Source organism: Capra hircus, chromosome 29 (assembly GCF_001704415.2).
Source record: "Capra hircus breed San Clemente chromosome 29, ASM170441v1, whole genome shotgun sequence".
Classification (NCBI taxonomy): Eukaryota; Metazoa; Chordata; class Mammalia; order Artiodactyla; family Bovidae; genus Capra; species Capra hircus.
Window position 1 is genome coordinate 50278107 of NC_030836.1, and position 20026 is coordinate 50298132.

At 66.8% G+C, this 20026-nt stretch overlaps 1 protein-coding gene across 2 annotated transcripts; it reads right to left on the reverse strand.

Moving 5' to 3' along the window:
• TSPAN32 (tetraspanin 32) lies at positions 204-19790 on the reverse strand. Of its 2 annotated transcripts, XM_018043010.1 has the most exons (9): positions 17479-19790; positions 16271-16385; positions 15465-15562; positions 9100-9174; positions 3535-3636; positions 3028-3114; positions 1543-1626; positions 1289-1359; positions 204-896 (listed from the first exon to the last, which is right to left on the reverse strand). In XM_018043010.1, exons 1-9 carry the CDS (start codon positions 17881-17883, stop codon positions 698-700), a joined length of 1236 nt encoding a protein of 411 aa, XP_017898499.1. In that variant the 5' UTR covers positions 17884-19790; the 3' UTR covers positions 204-697. The 2 variants fall into 2 exon arrangements, with proteins under 2 accessions (XP_017898499.1, XP_017898500.1); XM_018043011.1 differs by lacking the exons at positions 15465-15562; positions 16271-16385; positions 17479-19790 and adding an exon at positions 10067-10648 and having other exon boundaries at positions 363-896.

The following is a 20026-nucleotide window of genomic DNA, read 5'->3' on the forward strand; positions in this document are numbered from 1 at the left end:
GGCGGGGCCGCACCCCCTTGGTGGAAGCTCAACAGGCCGTGTTTCCTTCTCCTTTGGCAGCTACGACGGGGCCCCCGAGCTGGGCTGGGCCAGTCTGGTGTCCCGCCCAGGGCTCTGGGGCTTGAGCGGAGGATGCCAGTCGGCAGGTGGTCGGGTGGTGGGCACAGCGGCGGCCACGGGCAGGATTTCTCGGAGGCACCCCCGGGACCGTGCGCATGGCGTCACTGCATGAGTGATTTCTCCTGACAACAGGGAAGTCACCCGGGTGGCCTCACTTATGCACCTGGGCCTGCAGATAGTCCTGCTTGGAGGGTCCGAGGGGAGCTGGAGCCCTCCTGCCTGGGACGTGAGCATGGGGGGCCGTATGAGGAGGGGAAGTGGTCTCGCTGAGCAGCCGGCGCGGGGGCGGCCTCAGTCCTGACGCTGTGCAGAACTGAACTGTCCCCAGTCTGCCCGAGCCTGCAGCGGGTCCTCCCATCTCCCCAGAGCCTGGGGGTGGGGGGCCAGGGAGCCCTGCCAAGCCCGCCCTCTACTCCCTCTGCCCGCACCCTCAGCCCCCAGCCTCTCCCCAGAGTCTGCGGCTGACCCCTGCTCCCCCAACCCCCGTCTGCTTCAGTGGAGGTGCTGGTCTGGTCAAGCCTCCTCTGCCCCCCCCCCCACCACGTGGAGGGAAACAGCTCCTCCCCTCCCACGAGGGTCACATGCGAGTTGAGACGGCAGCATCTCCGCTTCTGTGGGTAGGCGGGTGGGTGTCCCGGAGCAGCAGAAGCTGACCCGAGTGTCTGCTTGGACTCAGACGGCCCCCGGAAGCGTCCGCTTTGGACGGGCGCTGAGACGGGGAGCCCTCCTGTATGCGTCTGTAGACTCTGGGCTCCTGGGGAGGGCGGCTGCGGGCCCTGAGGGGCAGAGGGACGGTGAGGACGCAGAGGGGCTGGGCCCGGAGGGCAAGCAGGGGCCCAGAGCAGAGGGGCCGGGTCAATGGTGGAGGAGCCCGCAGCGTGGCTAGAGGCAGGGGGCTGTCCTGGGGGCCCCAGAGATGCCGCCTTACACCTGGGGTCTGCGGGGGCGGGGAGGGGGCGGAGCCTGCCTGGCGGAGAGCTTGCTGCCCCCCAAGCGCCTCCTCTAGGATATCGGCCTGGGCCCTCGATCCAGGGGCCCCACAGCTGGGCAGAGGTGGGAGCGGGAAGGAGTGGTGCTCTCGCCCCACCCCCCCACCCCGCCCGCACCTGCAGGCCCGTAGGACCCTTCTGGGGAGGTGGCGGTGGGGGCGGGTTGTAGGCAGGCCTACCGTTGGCTCACGGAGTATCTGCCCGAGCGGATGCTGAACCAGATGAAGGAGCTAAGCAGCATTGCGTACACCTGGTGGGGCGGGGCAGAGCACGTGTCCCAGCAGCTCTGGGGGCTCACCCCCACCCCTGGGGGAAGGGAGTCGGGGAGGCCCCGTCACGCCCAGGCCTGTTCTTCCCTGGTCCCTGTACAGGGTGAGCCCTGCGGGTCCCCAGGACCCTGGGGGTGGGGGCCTCGGGTGTCTGTGAGAGCTACCGTGAAGGCGAGGCCCAGGCCGATCAGGGTGGAGACGACGTTCCCCTGCGCCCTCAGGAAGCTCTGGATCCCCTGCAGGCAGTCCTGGGCAGAGGACAGTGTGTGGGCCCAGCCCGCCCCTGCCGGCCGGGGCTCGGCGCCTCTGCAGGGGCGTGGGGCCGCAGCGGCCACTGGGACCCAGGCTAGGGGTGCCGCCTGTCCCAGGACAACCGCCCCCGGCTCCGGACAGGTGCTGAAAACAGGCAAAGACAGTAGGATGGAACCTGCCTCTGTGGGGATGACGGGCCCCAGAGGTCCAGCGGGGCCTGCCTCTGAGTGGCCCCTGAGCGCGGTGTTGGGCTGTGTGTCTGCCCCTCCAGGGCAGGCCGAGTCCCAGTTACTCCGGATCCCAGGTACCCGACTGAGGGTGAGGAAAGGGCACTGGCTAACTGGGAGGGGCGTTCTTGCTGCATCCGGAACCTCCCCGGCCTCCCCAGGGCATTGTGTCCACCGAGGCACCTTGTCTCCAGGGAAGAGGGAGGGGCCCGCCCCTGCTCTGAACCACTCAGAGGCGGCGTTCGGCTCTGGGGAAGGACTTGGCGTTTGGGGGCAGGCTGGGACAGGGGGTGCGGTGGGGCAGGCAGGGTTGGGTTCTGAAGCCCGAGGTTGAGGGGAGAGGAGGCCGGCTTGGTGTCTGTCTATCCATCTGCCCCTGAATCCCTTTGACAAACTCTCATCCCCGCCCCCATGGCTGCACTTCCTTTTGGAAGGCGACTGGGGGTCCGCCCTCCTGCCCCCTCCCCAAGGGGTTCCTCCCCACAAGGCCTTCACTGTCTCCCATGTCACCTGCCATCTCAGAAGGTGCAAGAAGCTGGCCTTCACCCCCACATTGCAGGTGAGGACCTGGGGCCTCCCCCATCCCTCCTCTGCCCTCACCACCCCTCCCACCCCCCACAGCACCAGGGCCCAGGGCACTGTGTTGGCTCCATCTGGGCTGGGCCTCCAGCCATTTGCATCCTCCTGTCTGTTTCTTGGAGGGTGGCCAGGAGCCTCTTGCCAGAGATGGGGTGAGTTTGTTCCTGACCAGTGGGGGAAGGGAGCCAGGGGTTGCGGGGAGGGGAGGCCACTGTCATCGGGAAGAGGAGGCTCCCTGCCTCCGAAGCCCTTGTGGCCAGATTCAGGCCCAGGCTGACCTTCCAGGAAATGTCCTTCCGGCTTCAGGGACCCCGGCACAGGCGGAGCTGCCCAATGTGCTCTGCGGGCGCTCGGCACAGCTCAGCCCCTGGGTCTCCTACCTTCCCCTGCCCTTCTAGGGGGTTCTGACGGGAGGGTCTCAGTCTCCCAAGCTGGGAGCTGTGCGAACGAGTGAGCACCCGGGCCCAGCTCGGTCAAGTGAACCCAGCCCAGGCCAGCCGCCTCCCTGGGATGGTCTGGGGGGCCAGTGGGCGGGTGTCGCCCTGCTCTGGGGCTGAGGCCCCAGGGATGGTGGCGGGCCCCTCCCCTCACCTGTCTGGCAGCCTCCTCCCCCTGACACAGGCCGGCTTCTGAGCCCTCCAGGAGCCCGAGGGGTGAGCGCTTGCCACAGCACTGGAACTGCAGGGGCGGAAGAGGGAGGCGGTTTGCTCTGAGAACCCCAGGGGCAGAGGGGAAACTGAGGCACGACGTCCTCCCCCCGGCCCTGCCCCTGGCCAGGACAGGAGCTCAGGGCCAGGCAGCTGGCTCTGTAGGGGGCACCCAGCTCCCAGCAGCCTGGCCTGCGGGCACCGAGACCGGCTGTGCCACCTCCAGCTGGAAGTTCACGTGTGGACGCGGGCTCTCGCACTCTGCTCCAGCCCTGCGGACTCAGAAGCCGGGCCTCCCAGGGCGGAGGAAGACAGGTGCGCTCTGCCCTGCGCCTTGCCCCGCCGTGGCATCCATGACCCGGGCCCTCAGCTCTGCACCCGGCCAGCTGGCTCTGGGGGGCTGCTCCCTTGTGGCCCTTTTCTGGATGGCAGGCCGCCCCCACAGGCTCACCGTGTCCTGGATGACCACCAGCTCCTGCCGCCCGCTTCCGGGCACGCTCCTCAGTGCCCGCTCGTAGGCCCGGTCGTAGGCGTCCAGCACTGCGTCCTCCACCTGTGCAGAGGGCACCAGAAGGCCATGCTGGCGAAGCTCACATTCCTGACAGACCCCCTGACGACCCACAGGTGCTGAGCGGTGCTCAACCGGACTCCTCCTCTTGCTCCCTCGGGACTGGGCCCCCCAGGAGCAGGGCCTGCATCCCCCGGGTGCTGGTCACAGGGGTTCCCATGCTCTAGCTGTGGGGACCTCTCCCCAAGAATGATTGTTGATGCTACTCTCGCTCCTGGGGGTCCTGCAGGGTAAACCAGCTGTTGTCTTACGGTGGGAGGAGGGCCTGGCCTAAGTGTCCACCTGCTTCTGTTGATCTGAATATGGACAGTGGGGAGGGAGAGCGGCCTGGGGGAGATGGCCAGGGGCCGCCTCGTGCCAGAGTTCAGCTCACAGGGATGCTCCGGGTCTTCCCCCAGAACCATCCAGTACGTTCCAGAAAGCCCAGGCAGCCGGGGTCCAGGCAAGGCCTAAGGGCCCAGGGCTGGCCATGGGCACCAGGGCTGACAAGGGCCCTTGGGGTCGACCGAGAAGAGCAGCAACGAGGGCCTGGCCGGCTCTGCCGTCACTCTGTGCCCACTTCCCAGGCCCCCTTCCGTCTGCCCAGCTAAACGTCCCCTCCTGTGCCTTCTGAAGTGCCCTCTCTTTGCCAAGTTACTTCTCCAGAGGCAGTCTGGAATCGTGCGTCCTCCAGGGAGTCTGGTGATTGTGCTGGGGTCACTGGTCTGGCACGGGCAAGGCCTCTGAGCTCCCCTGCCCTCCTTCCCTGCCTCAGAGACCCTGAGCCCTGCCTCCCTTCCCTTCCTGCCCCCGAGTCGGGTGCCCACTGGGATAGGTGGGCGGGTGCTCGGGGGGTACCCTGCTCTGGCCACTCACCCCGCCCTCCATAAGGGAAGCGGCTTCCCCACTCCCAGCCTGGGGGACTTGGGGGCAGGCGGGCGGGGGGCGGTCTTGCCCAGTGCTGCCCGAAGCCCCTGTAGGGACAGGTGGATCTGCACCCCCAGCATCGCGCTCAGAGCTCATCGCCCTCTTGGTGAGACTCAGATCTCCGAGCCTCCCAGATGCTCCAGCCGCTTTGTTCCCTACCCGAGGGGGAGGTGGGCAGCGTCCTGGGCGGGGGGCCAGGCGCCAGGCCAGCCATGCCTGCAGGAGGCCTGGCGAGGGGCCCTCTCCTGGGGGTGGAGACCGGCTGGGCTGTCCTAGTCTCCGTGGGAGGAGGTCTCGGGGGGACCTGTGGGGGGAGCAGAGCCAGCCTGGGGTCAGGGGTGCAGGAGGCCGTGATGAGGGCCAGCCCCCCCTACCCCCCACTAGGCCCCAGGGAGACCCTGGCCCCTCTGAGGCGAGGTGCTGCTACCAGGAACACTGGCTGGAGGGCACGCCCACTGGGACTGAGCTGTGGGTTCTTCCCGCTCCTACCTCCCCACCCCCTCCCGACCCCAGAAGTGGGGTCCACGAGCTCCTCCTTCAGGTGAAGAGGTGGTTCCGACAAAGCCACACTCCTGCCCGAGACCCCTGGCCTGGACGTGGGGGCCGGTCTGACTCTCCCGAGGCCTGGTGCCTGGGCTCAGGGGCCCTGTGTGTCTCTAGGAGAGAAGTCCAGGGGTGCTGGGAGGTCTCAGAGGCCCTTGGGCCCTGAGGTTTGGGTGCTCCCTGCAGGGTGCCCTAACCCTTAAGCCTCATCTCCCAGGGCTCTGGGGATACCCCTCAGGATGGGGTTTCTAGGCTGCTGAATGCAAAGCAAGGGCCTGGGGTGTCCCTGCTGGCCCAGCTCCCCATGAGGACCCCTCCCAACCTTGCCACTGGCCACGCCTCCCATGGTCTGCTAACCTGCCTGGTGGGGGATGCCTGGGGGGCCAGGGCAGTAGGAGCTGCAGGCTGTGTGCACAGCAACTCCCTCCCCCCACCCCACCGTGGCCCAGGGCCGCCTCTGGCAGCTATTGGACCATGGGGGTGGGGAGTGACCTTGAGGGGCGGGGCCCAGCCCGGGAGCTGGGGGACGGGCAGCCTTTCACCAGCTCGGGCACCGCGGCACTCAATCCGTGCCTGAATTATTAAGCGGGGCCTGGCAATTCATCACCCGCATTCCTGTCTGGGGACTGGGCAGAGCGCCTCTCAGGCGCTCTCAAGTCCTGTATTCACAGCACGACCGCCTAGTCCTGCTGAGTGCCCGCCAAGCTTCAGGGCACCTACCAGGGCCTGAAGCTGGGAAGGGGGCCGGGGGCCGGGAGCGGGGGGTGGTCAGGGACTGCAGGATGGCTCTGGGGCCACCAGAAGTCATGGGCATCCTCAGGTAGGTGGGCCATCTGGACCCCGTGTTTCAGGATATCTCAGGGGGTGCCAGGGGAGAAACGGGGGTGAACAGACCTCTTAGAGCAAACCGCACAGCCCTTTGAGGGTCTCTGTTCCTGCCTCTAGGAGGACCCCATGGAAAGAGGGATCTGCTGGCCAGGGTTGGCCTCGACGCCAAGGCCCCCCAGGTGCCCGGGGTCAGGGGCACAGGACAGGCGGCTCCTCAGCCCCTGCCACCTGGGGCCTGCGCCCTCGTGAATGCGGGTGATGGAGGTCAGACCTGGGCTCGGCGGCTGCAGGCGGGTTCCGCTCGTCCCTTCCCCCGTGCTCGTTCATTCCCACACACAGGGAGGTCTTCACACTCCTTTACAGACGAGGACACGGAGACCCAGGAAGGTGGGCCGATCGCCCAGGAGTGCGGGACGCAGGGCTGACCCCACCCAGGCCCCCCTGCGCCCACTCAGGTGTGGCAGGAAGCCCCAGCCCCCACTGGGGCCAGCCAGGGCCCTGAACACTGGACCCCAAAGGCCAGCGGCAGCACAGCACAGACCAGAATGATTTCTGTTGGGGGTGGCGGGGGCCGTGCACGGAGGAAGCCCAGCTGGGTCCCGTCTGCTTCCACCCCTTCCCCTTCCCAGAGCGGGAGCCCTAGAAGGGTTTCGGCCTGTGGGCCCTGCCCCTGCAGAACCGCCAGCCCTGGGCTTGGAGCTGTAAACACGCAGCGTCAGAGTCAGGAGAGGGGGCTGCAGCCGCCCTGGCGGAGCTGCCCGGCCGGGCACCCTGGCAGCCGTCGTAGCAGGGACCGCCCGCGTGGTGAGCCTGACCTCGCCTGGCCCAGCAGCTCCCGGGGGGTGGGCCAGCAGCTCGACGCTCCTTGGTCTCTGAGAGCCGAGGCTGCCTTTCTGGGCTCCGAGCCCCCCAAGAAGCAGAGGGAATGCCCTTTTCCTCTCTGATCAGGGGTGGGTGACCCCAGATGATGCCAGGGTGGTGGTGAACAGTTTGGGGTGATCTTTGGGCAGCTACGGGAAAAGAGGCTTTGACTCAGGGCTAAGAGTCCCGACGGTGGCCCCCTCTTGCTCTGGCTCTGCCAGGGTGACCTGGCCCCTCCCCACCCCCATGGGCCTGAGCCCCTCCCTCTGCAGACCGAGAGGATGGCACCGCCCTGCAAGGTCTGGGGACGCCCCCTCAACTCCGAGGAGTTCAGCGGCGGCGGGGGGACGGGGGATCTAGGCCCGCACTGCGGGTAAGGCAGGGCAGGGCCAGGGTGGGTAAAGAAAAAGGGTGGAAGTGTGAGGCGCTCAGTCGTGTCCGACTCTTGTGACCCCATGGACTGCAGCCCACCAGGCTCCACTGTCCGCGGAATTCTCCAGGCAAGAATCGTGGAAACCAGGGCTCGAATGCGGCTCTCCGCGCTGCAGGCAGACTCTTTACCCACTGAGTCTCCAGGGAAGCCCTCCGGGCTTTAGAGTGGGTAGCCACACACCTGAAAGCATGCAGCACGAGCTTGGTCTCCTGACCCAGCCATCCTCTGCATGTTGCATGAACGTCTTGGGGTGCCCTGCAGCCAGGGGCCGGGGCCGCCGGGATCCCCGATACACGGTCAAATGTAGGCCGCTGGTCACCTGCCTGCACAGGGTTTTGCCTGGAAATCCAGGGTCCTCCAGGGCCCCCCGAGTGGCTAAGTCGATAAAGACTCTGCAACGCGGGAGACCTGGGCTCAATCCCTGGGTCAGGAAGACCCCCCCACCTGGAGAAGGAAACAGCAACCCACTCCAGTATTCTGGCCTGGAAAATCCCATGGCCAGAGAAGGCTGGCGGGCTACAGTCACAAGAGTCGGACATGACTTAGAGACTAAACCAGCGCCCAGCAGTGTCCTCCAGCAGGACTGGTCGTGGTCTCCCCGGGCTGGTCCTTATGGGGTACAGGGGAATCTGAAGCCCAAAGAGAGGAGGCAGGCGCGCTCGGGGTCTCAGAAAGCCTGTCTGGACAGGGCTCCCCAGGGACTGCTTTGGGGTCTGGCCTGGGCTGGGCTCCCACAGGCGAAGCCTGGGCCTGGGTTCTCCTGCCTGGCTTGTGTCCGCTCCTGGGGACTGGGTGGAGGCCTCTGCAGGCACTGGCCGCTCAGCGAGGGAGCAGCGCGGGGGTGAGAAGCCCCTTTGGGAGGGGCACCCAGGGGCTGTCCTTCAGACTCACAGCTCGGCTGGGGAGCGAAGCTGAGCCTGCTGGGGCCACGGGCAGCACTGGTGCTAGCCAGCCTCGCTCTGCCCTGGCTGGGATCGGCCACATGGACCCGCGGCGCCCCCGCCTCAGCCGACTCTGGACCCTCCTGGCCCCACCAGTCCTCGGCCTCTGCAAACAGAAGCCCATCTGGGGCTGCGTCCCCCATCTCTCTGGATCTCTCGGGCGCCCATTTCCTCTGTCTGGCCACAGAAGTTCTGACCTGGTCTGGGAGGACTCAGCTCTGCTCAGGGACTTGACCAGTCCCGTTTCCCAGGCAGGCTTTCAGCTCTGACTCAGGGCCTGGAGTTCAGGCAGAATTTCTGGAAGGCCAGGCTGCCCCTGCCCCTGTCACTTGGGAGCGGTCCCTCCTGAGCTGTGGCCCTGCCCTCCTCCCTAGGGTAGCACCCACCCTAGACCCGGGCCCACAGGATTCAAGCCCTGTTGTCCGGGGGCCAGCGTCCCACGTGACTGCGTTATCTCAGAACTGGGGCCTCCCTCCCTGCCAGCTTCGAGCCGCCCCAGGGTCCCTCAGAACCAGCAACACCCAGAGACGTAGCAGTGGGTGGACGGAGGAAGGAGAGGAGAACGGAGCCCCCCCGAAAGGGACCCACACCCGCCATCGCCTGTCCCGCAGCCCCTGCTGCGAATAGGCCTCTCTCCTGGCCAGGCCCGGCCCCGGTCAGAGGTGCAGCCCTTGACGGTGCGTTTTCTGGAGCCGACCCCCCCAGTCAACCCTGCGGGCCTGGGAGGCTCCCCTCCCTCAGTCCCCCAGGTGCCATCTTCTGGGCCCCAGGGGTCCTGCCCACTTCCTGCCCCGGGAGCTGCCGCTCTCAGCCCAGCAGAGGGCCAGCCCGCAGGCAGAGAGTGTCCCCAGCGTGGTCCCCATACCCGCCTGCCTCCCCCGGTGGCCGCGGGAGAGGGAGCAGGGGCCCTCCCCCGCGTGACGGAGCCGCGCTCACCTGAGTGGGGCTGTGGGCCCTCCAGAAGGCCGCCTGCACCAGGGCGCAGAACACCAGCGCGAAGCTCAGGAAGGCCTGTGAGGGGGCAGGGGAGGAGGCACCCTGAGTCCAGGCCCCTCCGTGGCCTGGCGGCTCCCCCTGCCGCGGGCAGACCTGGGGCGGCGGGCATGCTGCATCCTGGGCCTCGCTAGGCCCTTCTCGGGAGGCCCCCATGGCCGGCTTTGGCTTCCCAGGGCCCCAGGGAGGCGGCGGTCAGGCCCCGGGATGAGGAAGAAACCTGCCCTCTGCGCCTGCGGCCGGGAAAGGCACCGACCCCAGAAAGGCCGGGCGGGCCTTCCCTGAGCCCGAGATTCAGATTCAGAGCAAGCACCCGCTTTCAAGTGGTCTGGCCTGGAGGGGCGGCTCGGGGACGCTGGCTGCACTTGGAAGCGCTATGCTTAGTCACGCAGTCCTGTCCGACCCTGCGACCCCATGGGCTGGAGCCCGCCAGGCTCCTCTGTCCGTGGGATTCTCCAGGCAGGAATACTGGAGTGGGTTGCCATTTCCTCCTCCAGGGGATCTTCCTGACCCGCGGATCAAACCCGGGTCTCCTGCATTGCAGGCAGATTCTTTACCGACTGAGCTATCAGGGAATCGCTTGGATAGGAAGGGCCTTTTCCAGAAGGCACAGCTGGTTTTGCTTGGTTTTCTGAAAGAGGCCTCCCAGAGGTTCCGGAGCTGGCGTTCTAGCCAAGAGCATGGCCCGCTGGCCACCCTGAGATGGGTGACTCCCAGCAGAGGTGCTCCTCTTCCCACCGGTGTGCTCCCCAGGACCCAGCAGGCCTGTCCACCTCCTGCCCATGCCCGGGCCTCGGGCTCTGGTGGACCTTCCCTCACAGGGGTTCTGAAGCTGATGAATATTTGCTCCCTCCCCAGAAAACACACACACGTCCGCAAAGCTCTTTTGCGGGTCGTTTCAGAGGCTCACCCCAGGCTGCCCCGGGGACGGCCCCCACTGTGGCCTGGCTGGTACTCTGTGCTGGGGATGCTCCCATTCAGGCCTCGGGCTGAGCCTCCTCCGGGAGCTCTGGATGGTCAGTCCGCCTGCTGACCACCTGGCCAGGGGTCTGGAGTCCGGTATCGCTCCTTCCCGGGAGCAGGACTCTCTGGGGCCGGTGTGGCCAGGCTCTCCCAACCCAGGGCCTTGCTGGGGTGACACCAGAGAGTCCACAGCCAGCACGGGGTCCATGGCCAGCATGGAGGGACACCCAGGTGCAGACGGGCACACAGACAGTGCCCGGGCTGGATGGGGACGAAGAAGACTGTTCTGCTCCACACTTGGTTGGGGGGCTGCGTCCAGGAGATGGGGGGGTCCAGCCCACCGGCTCCCAGACTCCATGCAGGGACGGGGACCTCCAGCTCCGCTCAGGGGCGGGAGGCCCACCAGCTTCCACCCCACGTTTCCTCCTGCTTGCCCAGGGGTCCACCAGGCCTCAGTCTCCAGATGGTTCTGGGATGCCTCTTCCTCCCCTCCCTCCTCCCGCTCCTCCCCCCTCTCTTCCCTCCTTCCCCCTCCTCCTCCTCCCTTCCCCCTCCCCCTCCTCCCCTCCCTCCTCCTTCCCGCTCCTCTTCTCCCTCCTCCCTCTCCTCCTCCCCTCCTCCCTCTCCTCCTCCCCCTCCTCGGATTCTCTCTACTCCCTCCTCCCCACTCCCCCTCCCCCTCCTCCCTCTCCCCCTCCCCTCCTCCCCTTCCTTCCCTTCCCTCCTTCCCCTCCCCTCTCCTCCTCCCCCTCCTCCTCTTCCTCCCTCTCCTCCTCCCCTCCTCGATTCCCTCTTCTCCCTCCTCCCTCTCCTCCTCCCCCTCCTCCCTTTTCTTCTACTCCTCCCACTCCTCCTCCTCCCACCCCCAGGCTGGCCAAGGGTCCCTTTCCCCATCTGGAAGCCATTGCGCAGCACTGCCTCCCAGGCTGGAGGCCTGGAGCCAGCTCAAGGGACTAGCATTTTCCAGGAACTGTTCCATTCCCCGGGAGAGGGAGCATCACCCCAGCCCGCCCGCCTGCCCGCCCGCCCGCCTTGCACGGAGGGTCCTGGGTGGCACATGGGCCGCCTGTGCGCTGAGGCACTGGGTGCCGTGGGCCCCATGCCCGCCGCCCTCTCTCCTGATTCTAAACAACAACATAAATAAATCCAAATGGCTTCCTTGGCGCAGCGGCCAGCCCTGCTCTCAGCCGCTCATTCCCTGTGTGCCAGGCTTGTTTGGGAGGGGGCGGGGGCAGGAAGGGGAGCAGCAGGAAGATGGGGGGCAGGACGGGAAAGGTCGCCCTCTCCTAGCCCTCCCGGGGGGCTCGCACGCTCCTGACACACACAGAGGCGAGACACAACACCGCACCCCGGGATGCACACAGGCCCCCCGCTCACCGGGTGGGCGCAGGATGGGGTCCCCCGGCCCCCTGCTCCCCCCTAACCCGCCCAGGGGCAGTGCTGGGCTCCTGTCTTGGGTGGGGGCCCACGGGAGGCTGGAGTGCAGCAGGAGGCCAGTCGTGGAGCCCAAGCCGCGTCCCTGGCAGGGAAGCAGAACCGAGGCCCTGGTGCTCCGGGGTCCCTGCCCCAGAGCAGGGCGCAGAGCGCGGTGGCTGGGGGAGCGGGGGAAGAGCCTGGCCGACAGGAGCCTTCGGCAGAAGCAGCTTCAGACCGCGGCTTTGCGCCCGGCCCTATGGCGCCCCCTGGCGGCGGACGCGGCAGGCTGTCCCGGCCGGGACCTCGGGGTCTGGCCCCGCTGCCAGCAGCCTCGACCTCCAGCAGCGAGCCCCTGCGGCAGCCCCAGGCCTTCGGGCTCCCCTCCGGGGGGACAGTCCGCTTGCCTGGCCGGATGCCCCTGGGGCCTCCCTCCCTCCCCAGGCCAGGTTGGTAGCACTGCCCGCGCTCCTGTGGGGTCCTGGTTGGGGTCCAGCTGCCGAATGGGCCTTAGCACACCAGGGCCCGGCCCGGCTCTGGGAGGCGACTCTGCCCCCGGCCCTGGTGTGTCGCTCAGTGGTGTCCGACTCTCTGCGACCCCATGGACTGCAGCCCACCAGGCTCCTCTGTCCATGGGATTTTGCAGGCAAAGATGCCGGAGTGGGTTGCCATTTCCTCCTCCAGGGGATCTTCCCGACCCAGGGATCAAACCTGGGTCTCCTGCATTGCAGGCAGATTCTTTACCCACTGAGCTGCCTGGCCTTGGAGATGTCTGCAACCCAGGAGTCACTCAAGGTGTTTGCTGACACTGCTGGCCGAGAACCCCGCCAGCCGTGGGGATCCAGAAGGCTGCCAGGGAGCCCAGGGCTGTCAGCTTCAGGGTACGCCTGGGGAAACACAGCCCCCAGCAGGAGCTTCCGGGGGGGGGCACCCCATGAACTGCTCCGAGGGTAGGGGTGGGGTCTGCAGGCAAAGAGAGCTGGCAGCAGGAAAGTGGGACCGCAGGGACCCATGGATTCCCAGGAAGGCTGGACTTGGTGTTTTGGGGAACCTGAGAGGGACTGGGGGTGCAGCTGGCAGCCCAGGGCACCAGCCAGAAGCTGAGGCCCCGGTTCAGGCGAGAGAGGGCAGCTTGAGCCCACAGCGGGCACCACAGTCCTTGGGGAGGCGGGGCTGGCAGCTGCAGCAGGACAGGCCACTGGAGGAGCAGGTATGCGGGCAGCAAGGGCCCCTGCAAGGGGCGAGATCGGGGCAGGGGAGGGAGCCCCACCACCGGTGGCTGCCACGGAGGGCGTGCCGCTCGGGAGGAGCCCGGGGTCTAGGGGCCACGGCCAGTCCTGACCTACGGGGGGGACTGATTGGGCCCGGCCTCGTCCCAAAGGGAGGAATTCATCCGAACTGTGTTCCCAGAGCCTCCTGTGTCACAGAACCAGACTGCCCCGAGCCTCTGACCAGCACCTAAGGCCAGGAGGGCCGACGCTGCCTTTCAAAGCCCCCGTGGATGATGGGGGTGAGGTAGAACGCCCATCACACCACCCCTGGGGAAGGGTGCCCAGGTGGGGGGGTCCTGACTCTCCTGGGTGGAGGGGTCCCGGCTGTCCCAGGTTGAGGCGTCCTGACTCCCGGGTGGGGGTGTTCTGACTGTCCTGGGTGGAGGGATCCTGACTCCTGGTAGGGGGGTCCTGACTCTCCAGTGGAGGGGTCCTGATTCCCGGGTGGAGGGGTCCCGGCTGTTCCTGGTTGAGGGGTCCTGACTCCTGTGTGGGGGTCCTGACTCCTGGGTGGGAGATTCTGACTGTCCTGGGTAGAGGGGTCCTGACTCCCAGGTGGGGGTGTCCTGACTCCTGGGTGGAGTGGTCCTGACTCCCAGGTGAGGGGGTTCCGACTGTCCTGGGTAGAGGGGTCCTGACTCCCAGGTGGGGAGGTTCTGACTTCCAGGTGGAGGGATCCTGACTCCCAGGTAGGGGGTCCTGGGTGGGGGGTTCTGACTGTCCTGGGTGGAGGGATCCTGACTCCCACGTGGAGGGGGTCCTGACTCCCGGGTGGAGGGGTCCTGACTCCTGGGTGGGGGGTTCTGACTGTCCTGGGTGGTGGGGTCCTGACTCCCGGGTGGAGGGGGTCCTGACTCCCGGGTGGAGGGGTCCTGACTCCCAGGTGGGGGGGTCCTGACTCCCGGGTGGAAGAGTCCTGACTCCCAGGTGGGGGGGTCCTGACTGTCCTGGGTGGGGGCGTCCTGACTCCCAGGTGGAGGGGTCCTGACTCTGGGATGGGGGGTTCTGACTGTCCTGGGTGGGGGCGTCCTGACTCCCAGGTGGAGCGGTCCTGACTCCCGGGTGGAGGGGATCCTGACTCCCAGGTGGGGAGGTCCTGACTTCCAGGTGGAGGGGTCCTGACTCCCAGGTAGGGGGTCCTGGGTGGGGGGTTCTGACTGTCCTGGGTGGAGGGGTCCTGACTCCCAGGTGGGGGATCCTGACTGTCCTGGGTGGGGGCGTCCTGACTCCCAGGTGGAGGGTTCCTGACTTCCAGGTGGAGGGGTCCTGACTCCCAGGTAGGGGATCTTGGGTGGGGCGTTCTGACTATCCTGGGTGGAGGGGTCCTGACTCCCGGGTGGAGGGGTCCTGACTCCTGGGTGAGGGGTCCTGACTCCTGTGTGGGGGGTCCTGACTCCTGGGTGGGGGATTCTGACTGTCCTGGGTAGAGGGGTCCTGACTCCCGGGTGGGGGTGTCCTGACTCCTGGGTGGAGTGGTCCTGACTCCCAAGTGAGGGGGTTCCGACTGTCCTGGGTAGAGGGGTCCTGACTCCCAGGTGGGGAGGTCCTGACTTCCAGGTGGAGGGGTCCTGACTCTCAGGTAGGGGGTCCTGGGTGGGGGGGTTCTGACTGTCCTGGGTGGAGGGGTCCTGACTCCCGGGTGGAGGGGGTCCTGACTCCCGGGTAGAGGGGTCCTGACTCCTGGGTGGGGGGTTCTGACTGTCCTGGGTGGGGGGGTCCTGACTCCCGGGTGGGGGTGTCCTGACTCCTGGGTGGAGGGGTCCTGACTCCCAAGTGAGGGGGTTCAGACTGTCCTGGGTGGAGGGGTCCTGACTCCCAGGTGGGGAGGTCCTGACTTCCAGGTGGAGGGGTCCTGACTTCCAGGTGGAGGGGTCCTGACTCCCAGGTAGGGGATCCTGGGTGGGGAGTTCTGACTGTCCTGGGTGGAGGGGTCCTGACTCCCGGGTGGAGGGGGTCCTGACTCCCGGGTGGAGGAGTCCTGACTCCTGGGTGGGGGGTTCTGACTGTCCTGGGTGGGGAGGTCCTGACTCCCGGGTGGAGGGGGTCCTGACTCCTGGGTGGGGGGTCCTGACTCCCAGGTGGAGGGGGTCCTGACTCCCAGGTGGGGGGTCCTGACTCCTGGGTGGGGAGTTCCGACTGTTCTGGGGGAGGGGTCCTGACTCCCAGGTAGGGGATCTTGGGTGGGGCGTTCTGACTGTCCTGGGTGGAGGGGTCCTGACTCCCGGGTGGAGGGGTCCTGACTCCTGGGTGGGGGGTTCTGACTGTCCTGGGTGGAGGGGGTCCTGACTCCCGGGTGGAGGGGTCCTGACTCCTGGGTGGGGGGTTCTGACTGTCCTGGGTGGGGGGTCCTGACTCCCGGGTGGAGGGGTCCTGACTCCCAGGTGGGGGGTTCCCGACTGTCCTGGGTGGGGGCGTCCTGACTCCCAGGTGGAGGGGTCCTGACTCTGGGATGGGGGGTTCTGACTGTCCTGGATGGAGGGGTCCTGACTCCCAGGTCGGGGGGGGGGTCCTGACTCCTGGGTGGGGGGTTCCGACTGTTCTGGATGGGGGGTCCTGACTCCCAGGTTGGGGGGTCTTGGCCATCCCACACCCCTTGGGCTTTGCTTTCCTTAGGGACACGGGCGAGGTGGGCTCCCTCGGCCCCCAGCTTGGAGCACTCACCGCAGCCATGAGGCCCCCGGCCCCTCTCACAGTGGCTGCGGCGCTCAACACGGCCCCCAGGGTCAGGAGTGCAGCCAGGGCGATTCCAGCGGAGAAGGCTGGGGGCAGAGAGAAGTGTCAGGGTGCCCAGCAGGGGTCCTGGGTGCGCAAGAGGAGACTCGGGGCTGCTGGGCTCCTGGGGGCCCTGAAGGGGCCTCGTCTCCTCAGCATGGATGTACCCCCCCCCCCTTCCTGCACTGCCCCTCCCGCCCGCCCCCTCTCCCCTTCCCCAGGGGCCATCAGAAGCCCGTCCCTGCCCCCAGGCCCAGCTGACAGGCTGGTAATCTTATCAGTCCAGGCCCGGCCCCAGGCTTCCTGCTCCTGGGGCTCTGGGGTTTGGGGCTCGAGATAAAAACGGGAGGCCTGGGGCTAGGACCGTGGTAACCCCGCAAGCCTCCGCTTTCACTGTATCTGCCCTCCTCAGCCTCTGGTGGTCTCTCCTGAGGCCAAGACCCCCAGGGGTGGGGCTGGGGGGATAGGATGCCATTTCTGTGAGCTGTTCAAGGCCTCATCGTGGGCGAGCACCCCTTCCTGGACATGGAGGACGGGGCCTGGACACCTCCCGACATACCCACACTGCCCCAGGGGCCCAGGGAAGACGCAGGCAGAAGCAGGCCCTGCCCAGGGGAGCTGGGACCTCAGGGCAGCCCCTCCTGCCTCTGACCCCGCTCCTCTCAGCAGTCCTCACCCCAGCCCAGGGCTCCTCCCCAGCCGCCTTTGCTCCTGAAGCCCCCTCCCCAGCAGTGGCCGCCCACCGCCCCACTCACCCCAGTGGTGCAAGGCCTCATAGGTGGTCCTGTCCGCGGACACGGGGCTGATGACGGCAAAGTGGGGCCCAAAGTAGCTGAGCGCGGCTGTGGCGGCCATGGCGGAGCCCAGGAGCTGCGGGCAGGCACGTCCAGCCGGTGGGCGCGGGGCTGGGCACCAACCCCCACCAGCCGTCTCCGGCATCCTGGTCTGACGGGACGGGGTCAGCTGCAGGGCTTCCCAGTGTTCTGGGGGTGGCCTCAGGGGGTCTTTGCTGCAGACACCTACCCCCACACCCTCACACACAGATATCCCTCACAGAGACCCTGCCACGCACACACACACCCCATCACACACAGATACCCCGTCACACACACACCCAGTCACACACAGACACCCCATCACACACAGACACCCACCACACACAGACACCCCATCACACACACAGATACCCCATCACACACAGACACCCCATCACACACACAGACACCCCATCACACACAGACACCCCATCACACACACAGACACCCCATCACACACAGACACCCCATCACACACACAGACACCCCATCACACACCCTCTTGCACACACATACATCCCACCACACACACACAGACATCCCATCACACACACACACCCAATCACACGGAGACACCCTCTTGCACACACATACATCCCACCACACACACACAGACACTCCATCACAGACAGACCTCACCACACACACAGACACCCATCACACACAGATACCCCCTCACGCACACAGACACCCCATCACAGACACAGACCCCACCACACAGACTCACATTCACATCCCCCCCCTTGCCAGCACAGACACTCACTGTCCAGCGCCTCCAAGGGCCCAGAACCTCCGATGGCCCCCTTTGTGGACCCCCCCAGCCCTCTCAGCTCCCCCTCTCTGTGAGAGCACTTCCAAGGGCAGGAGGCCAGCCCCCAGCCCGCTCCCCTGGGGGACCCTCTCCGACCCCAGTTCCCCAGCCACCCAAGCCCCTCAGACCTCCAGCAGGCCCCTTGCTGCCCGGCAGGAAAACGCACACTGCTTGCGGGGCACCTTTCGCCGCTGAGACTTTGCCCCCAGGACCCCAGGTGCAGGCCCACGGGGGCAGGAAGGCGGGTGTGTGTGTTAGGGGGAGGACCCGCAGTTTTGGAGACCCAGGAGCATGGCGCACCCCACCCCCGCCACCTCCTGCCCAGCCTGCCTGTTACCAGAACAAAGAGGCTGGTGGCCAGCATCTGGCATTTGGCCACCCTGACTCGACCGCAAGGCTCCATGGAGGTTCGGCTGCTCTCCTCTGCTCTCCACTCCCTTCCCCAGCCTCTCCTCCCTCCCCCTCCCCTCCCTCCCACTGTGGTTTTGGTTTCCAGCTGGGTGGGGACCTCAGACAGCAGTTGCCCGCTGAGGAGCTGGGTTAGGTTGGTCACCCATCTGCCTGTCAGCATACCCAGGAACTGCGCCTCTGGGTGCCCCAGAAAAAGGGCAGGGAGGAAGGGGAGTGGGGGCAAGGCCAGCTTCCGCCCTCCTGCCGCCCCTCCCCTGGCCCAAGCCCCCAGGACACGAGCAGGTAAGTGAGGCCTCCCTGAAGGGTGTGCCCTTGCTCCTGGCAGGGCCATGGAGGACCCTGGGAGGAAGTGGGCGAGTGAGAGAGGGTGCCTGGGTGGGGGTGAGCTTCCCGTCCTAGGAGTGTGCAAAGGCTGGACCCCCAGTGAGCCCTGCCTGGGGCTGCTGTCTTTGCAGGACTTTGGGGGAGAGGCCGTATATGAACTTCTCTATCGAAACACTGTCTTACGAAACACCTTTCGAAATGTTCTGTGACATCAAAATTTTCCAAAAAGACACTTGATTTTTGATGCTTCAGCAGCACAGATGAGTAATTTAGAGTGGAGTGTGCAGGGGGAGGGGGCCGGGCCCCTCTCTGCACCCACGTTGAGGCTCTGTCGGAACACGAGTCTGTGATTAAATCTCCTGACGAGACCCTGGGGCTGTGCTCGTGGGCGGCTGGACCCAGCGCAGCCTGGGGGGGGCACGTGGTGAGCCCCCGGTCTGGGTCCCTTCTGGGCCAGCTGGAGCAGCAGGGTCCCCCCGCTGCGGTCCTCCAGGGCTGCCTGGGCACAGCTCCCCTCTCGTGCTGAAATCACCCCTCTCCCACGTCTCATCATGTGGGTCCTCAGGGCACTCGGGGGCCTCAGCTAGGGAGGACAGGTGCCCCAGACAGCTGTCACTGTATCTGCGGTGACGCCTTGGCCTTCTAGAAGCCAGCAGAGTGCGGCCTGTGCTAGCCAGCAGCTCCGCCACCTCCTTCCTCTCCCTGTTTAGAGCAGGGGCAGCCAGGACCCCTCATCCACCCCTTGCCCCCAGCTGCCCCTTGGCGCCGAGAATCCTGCCCCGCGTCCACAGGGGCAGGAGGGGGGCCCCGACATCCCAGCCTGGGCTTCGAGCTGGTGAAGCCGAGCTGTGGCCTGAGGGGCCAGCGGGAGTGGAAGTCCTGGATGGGGGTGGGAGTCGGGCCGTGGGCTGGGGGCTGGCCGCCTGGACCCGCCCTCCTGCAGAGATGAGACAGTCGCCACCGTGCTGGCCTCGCTTCTGGAACTGTCTGCCTCTGACTTGGAAGCAGATGTCCTGACCTTTTCCCAGAGGTCAGAGCTGGCTCCTTGACCTGGCTTGCCGAGTGCTGACGCTGCGCCGGGCCCCTGGCCCAGGTGACCTGACCACGTTTCCCCACATCAGCCCCTCTGCGGGCAGGAAACGAGGCTTCCCTGGGGACCGGGCTGCTGGGGACTAAGCCTGGCTCAGACCCCCTCAAGTCCAGGCCTCTGATTGAGGCCCCCTTGCCCTGGGCCCGCTGCCTGGACAGGGAGCCTGGCCCACGTGGGGAGCCGTCCACACCTGCCCCAGGAAGCCCGTTTCCACTCCCTCTGGCTCCAACAGCTGGTCAGAGACAGGAAATGATGTCTGGAGGGGAAGTGCTGGCCTCGCCCGGCTCCCTGACCCTCAGACCCTCACCGCCCCCTCTGGCACCCAGGGTGGCCACCCCTCCTGAGGGCAGGGCAGGCTCGTGGGAGCCAGCAGGGTGCAGAAGGCAGCAGCTTCTGTCGGAGGCGCTGGGCCGGGGGACAGACGCCCACCCTGCACGGGCCCTGTGCCAAGGGCCCCGCCTGAGCTGCCTGGGCCGCTCCTGTCTCTGTGTCCACGGGGGGTGTGTGTGTGCATGCGTGCGTGTGCACACGTGTGCACTCACGTGCGTCTGTGTAACGGTCTTTGCCGGCCAGTGACCTCCTTGTTTCTCCCTCTTCCTGGCCTCATCTAATAATTGTTCGGTTAATGGGAAGCTGTCTTGTCAGGGGAGCTGGCTGACAGGGCTCCCCGTGGCCACGGCTGGGGCGCCTTGAGCGACAGGCTAAGTAACAGACTGATGAGAACCCGCGATGCTGAACGACATCCGTGATCCGTGCTGGTCCAGAGGTGATGAGAACCCACGATGCTGAACGACATCCGTGATCCGTGCTGGTCCAGAGGAAGGATGGCCACGCCAGTGGGAGAGGAGGGAGACGGCCTGTGCAGAAGAATCCAAAGGAGCGTGCGTGGAGCCTCCCCCGTTCGGGGGGAAGCACCTCCTTCCGGCCCTGCCTCGGGCTCTGGCCAGCGCCCCTCAGCCAGGCGATCACAGGCAGCACCACCAGGGTGAGCCGTGTCGGGGGCTGTGTCGATGGGACGCGACGGGTGGGCACTTCACCCCACGTCTTCCTGCCCAAACGC

Coding starts and splice junctions, on each gene's coding strand:
- TSPAN32 (XM_018043010.1), bottom strand. CDS start 17,883: ATGGCCCTGCCAGGAGCAAGGGCACACCCTTCAGGGAGGCCTCACTTA. Junction 15,563..16,270: donor TGAGGCCTTGCACCACTGGG/GTGAGTGGGGCG, acceptor CTCTGCCCCCAG/CCTTCTCCGCTGGAATCGCC. Junction 3,115..3,534: donor TGGTGGTCATCCAGGACACG/GTGAGCCTGTGG, acceptor CCGCCCCTGCAG/TTCCAGTGCTGTGGCAAGCG.